Raw genomic sequence first — 3277 nt, forward strand, 5'->3', positions numbered from 1 at the left:
ATAAATTTTTGGGTTTTCAAGCCTTATCAAACTCTACACTGCATTGTTATGCTAGAAGGACCTTCGATACCCTATTTATAATTGATCTCAAGGCAGGTTGTCTAATCCTCATCTTGAATGGATTCGATTTTTCAACGTGTGATCTTGTTGTATTTAAATTTATATGTCATGTAGATACAAACTTATTTGATGTTTACCAAAAAAAAATTTGGAAAATGATATATCAAATATAGAAAATTAACATCTTGAGTATTAGAAATTGATATTTGGACTATTGGAAATTGACTAGCCGTTGCAAGTAAATATTTTGAACATTGAAACCAATAAAAATAAGGATAACATATTTATGATAGAGTAGCGTAAATAGGTGATAATTTAGCTAGAATTTTCCAGTAGGGTTCAACTTTTTGGAAATCTAGGTTATAATCATCAAATTATAGAATTTTAGTTGAGTTTTGATTTTTGAGAGTAATGAATCTATTTCTACTTTCAAAATTATTTAAATTAAAACACTTCTAAATCAAAATTTTGCAAAATAAAAAAACATGTTTAAATATTACCATCCAAACACAATTATAACCTCATTAGAAAATCCCAATTTTTATTATTTAAATCATATTCTTACTTAAAAAAAAGAAAGTGAAATATTGAAAGTGTTAAATTTGAATTCATATTTTAAATAAAATTAACGTCTAAATAAAATATGATCTTTTATTTATGGGCGGCGGAATTTTGTCCGCACCCTGAGACAATCTATGCTCCGCTCATGTAATAATAGCAACGGTAAGTATCCTCAATCACTTTATTGACTCTTTCACTTAATTGGTTATTTTGAACTAGAATGAAGGTGATGATCTATGCTCCGCTCTTGTAATAATAGCAACGGTAAGTATCCTCAATCGCTTTATTGACTATTTCACTTAATTGGTTATTTTGAACTAGAGTGATGGTGATGAGGAGGCGTCGGCTAATTATTCTTAACAACCAAGGTTGCTTCCAGGGTCCACACCAAATTGATTGCAGTAGTTGATATAGTAACTGATGCGGTCATTAACACTCTCGGGGTTTCCACCGTTGCATTCTACGTCTCCGTTGATTGCTTGAATGGTCGCCCCGAATCCCTGACCAGATGTAATAGCGGTGTGGCAGTTGCTGTTCACATTCCAAAACCAGAGCGCAGCCTTCCACGAGGTCACGTCATCCTGAGCCACAGTATCAGGGTTATTCAGCAGATCTTCGCCCAGATAATCACCAGCTGCACCATAATTATAATTCCTGCAGCAAGCAAACGGTCAGCCACCGAACATTCAATTCACATATCTATAATTGCTTGCCTACCAAATAGATAGACATATACACAAAGATACATACCATGAGAGTTGCAGGGGGCCACGACCATAGTATTGCTTCCCGGTCGCACAGGGATATTGCGTGGAGTCACAAAAATCGCTTTCGTTTATCTGCTCAACGTAGCACAGATCTGTTAACCATCCAGACAGACAATATGCTTGTAAGCATAAATAAATAAGTAATTTTTAAAATCTATTAGCTAAAACAGTTAGCACAGGTCGGTTATTAATGTCAAATTATTATAATATTTATTATGTAAATTTATAAGATTCAAGGCTGTAATTTCTTCATTATTTATTAAAAAAACTTCTTTTAAATTGATATTATATATATAAATAATATACTGGTTCGCAATCTTTCAAACCTTCCATCACGAGCAACAACCGCATATATAGTCTGACAAAATTAATTTCCAAATCTCTTAACTCTCTTACTTTCACTTGTAAAGTGATTGTGGCTGCGAAACACATATACAGCTCTCTTGCTCTTTATATGATTTTCTCCACAAAACCCTCAACTAATTCCTAAAATTTAACACAGGTGATTTTTCGATTTTTCAAACATTTAATCTTTTAAAAAATTGATATTATCCCTCTTTTTTTGACAGTGGCCCTTTCTAAAACTCGTCGTTCTTGCAGTTTTTTCTGATGATCAACCAAAGGCCTCTCTTCCTCCCATGGGCTTATTTACTAAATAAATAACTAAAAAAAATTAATAAAGACACCCTTAAAAAAAAATTAATTAAAATCACTGAAATGATAACCCTATACCCAAAAAAATGCCAAACCATGCCAAAACCAAATACCCGTTTTTTTTCCAAAAGAAAAAACATAATTCTCAAACACAGGACCTGTTTAGCTGTAATTTTATGGAAAAGAAAAACCTAATATCTATAAATTGTGGAATAAAATCATATAAAGATTTAGAGATCAAAAGAAAAATTTGTTTATAGAAAGAGGTATAAGCATGTGAGACGCACTGCCAGTCTCATGAGCAACGTTGGCGAAGAAAGCAGCAATTTCTCTGTTGTTGTCATCGGAGGTTCCTGTTGTGCCAAAGCTAGAAAATGAATTGGCCGCATTAACGAAGTCATTGGATGTATAGAAGGTCCTTCCTGCGCAGCCATCATCAGCGGCAGATATAATTCCATTGAAGAAATCTTGGGTAGCAATATCTGAAACAGCTCCACGGCAGATGGAAAGAGCAGAAAGGGCAAAAACAAACCATAGAATAACAGCGCTCACACGGAGATGAGCTGCCATATCCGCGACTATACTCTTGTTATCGCTGGCAAAGCCAAAAGATTATGGTCCTCTGCTGCGCTATGAAGAGAAGATGGTGAGATGAGTGTTAGTTATATAGCCGTGGGGATCGGGAATTGGGATGATATTTGGTTAATTGGATTGCATGTTGACTTCTAACCGCGTCACGCTTCAGGAAAAAGGGATTCGTTTGGCATTTGCCATCTTAATTTTTCTAAGTTCTGATTGCTTATATTGTTTAAGTTTTTATTTTGAAATGATAAATATTTTCTAAGTAATACCCAGCCCGGCCTAAGGCTACGGGCCCAGGCAATACGTCAGCCACTGAACAGTTCATTTATCATTTAGCATTAGCTTTCAGGGTTTTGAACGTTACAAAACGTTTCTCTTCCGGTCTATTTTTTTTTCAAAAACGTTATTATTAACGTCATAAACATCCATTTACGGAGATTTTGCCGTGCCTACCTGCTCACACGCTCCAGCACGCTCCACTGCTCACTTTCCCTTGCTCCAACTCTCCAATGTAAATAATGACATCTACCAATATGTATTCAATTCCACCATCGGTCAAGGAGTTCCAAAACAATGGTTTTCCAGCTTTAAAGTTGTAATTTTAAAAGCTTTCTTATTCCAAGTTTAGTGGTTATATATATTTTTAATAAATT

At 34.7% G+C, this 3277-nt stretch overlaps 1 protein-coding gene across 1 annotated transcript; it reads right to left on the reverse strand.

Annotated features, from left to right (window-relative positions):
* Window positions 1-879: 879 nt before the first annotated feature.
* On the reverse strand, window positions 880-2657 carry LOC149223951 (endochitinase 4-like). The gene is made up of 3 exons (XM_089383433.1): window positions 2330-2657; window positions 1372-1480; window positions 880-1275 (listed from the first exon to the last, which is right to left on the reverse strand). The coding sequence occupies exons 1-3, from the start codon at window positions 2610-2612 to the stop codon at window positions 978-980; spliced, it is 690 nt and encodes a 229-aa protein (XP_089239559.1). The 5' UTR covers window positions 2613-2657; the 3' UTR covers window positions 880-977.
* Between the last annotated feature and the right edge of the window lie 620 nt (window positions 2658-3277).

This window comes from Pinus tabuliformis, chromosome Q (assembly GCF_031772625.1).
Source record: "Pinus tabuliformis cultivar Carrire ecotype Pingquan chromosome Q, CPIR1, whole genome shotgun sequence".
NCBI lineage: Eukaryota > Viridiplantae > Streptophyta > Pinopsida > Pinales > Pinaceae > Pinus > Pinus tabuliformis.

Coding starts and splice junctions, on each gene's coding strand:
- LOC149223951 (XM_089383433.1), bottom strand. CDS start 2,612: ATGGCAGCTCATCTCCGTGTGAGCGCTGTTATTCTATGGTTTGTTTTT. Junction 1,481..2,329: donor CGTTGCTCATGAGACTGGCA/GTGCGTCTCACA, acceptor GATGGTTAACAG/ATCTGTGCTACGTTGAGCAG. Junction 1,276..1,371: donor GGCCCCCTGCAACTCTCATG/GTATGTATCTTT, acceptor TGCTTGCTGCAG/GAATTATAATTATGGTGCAG.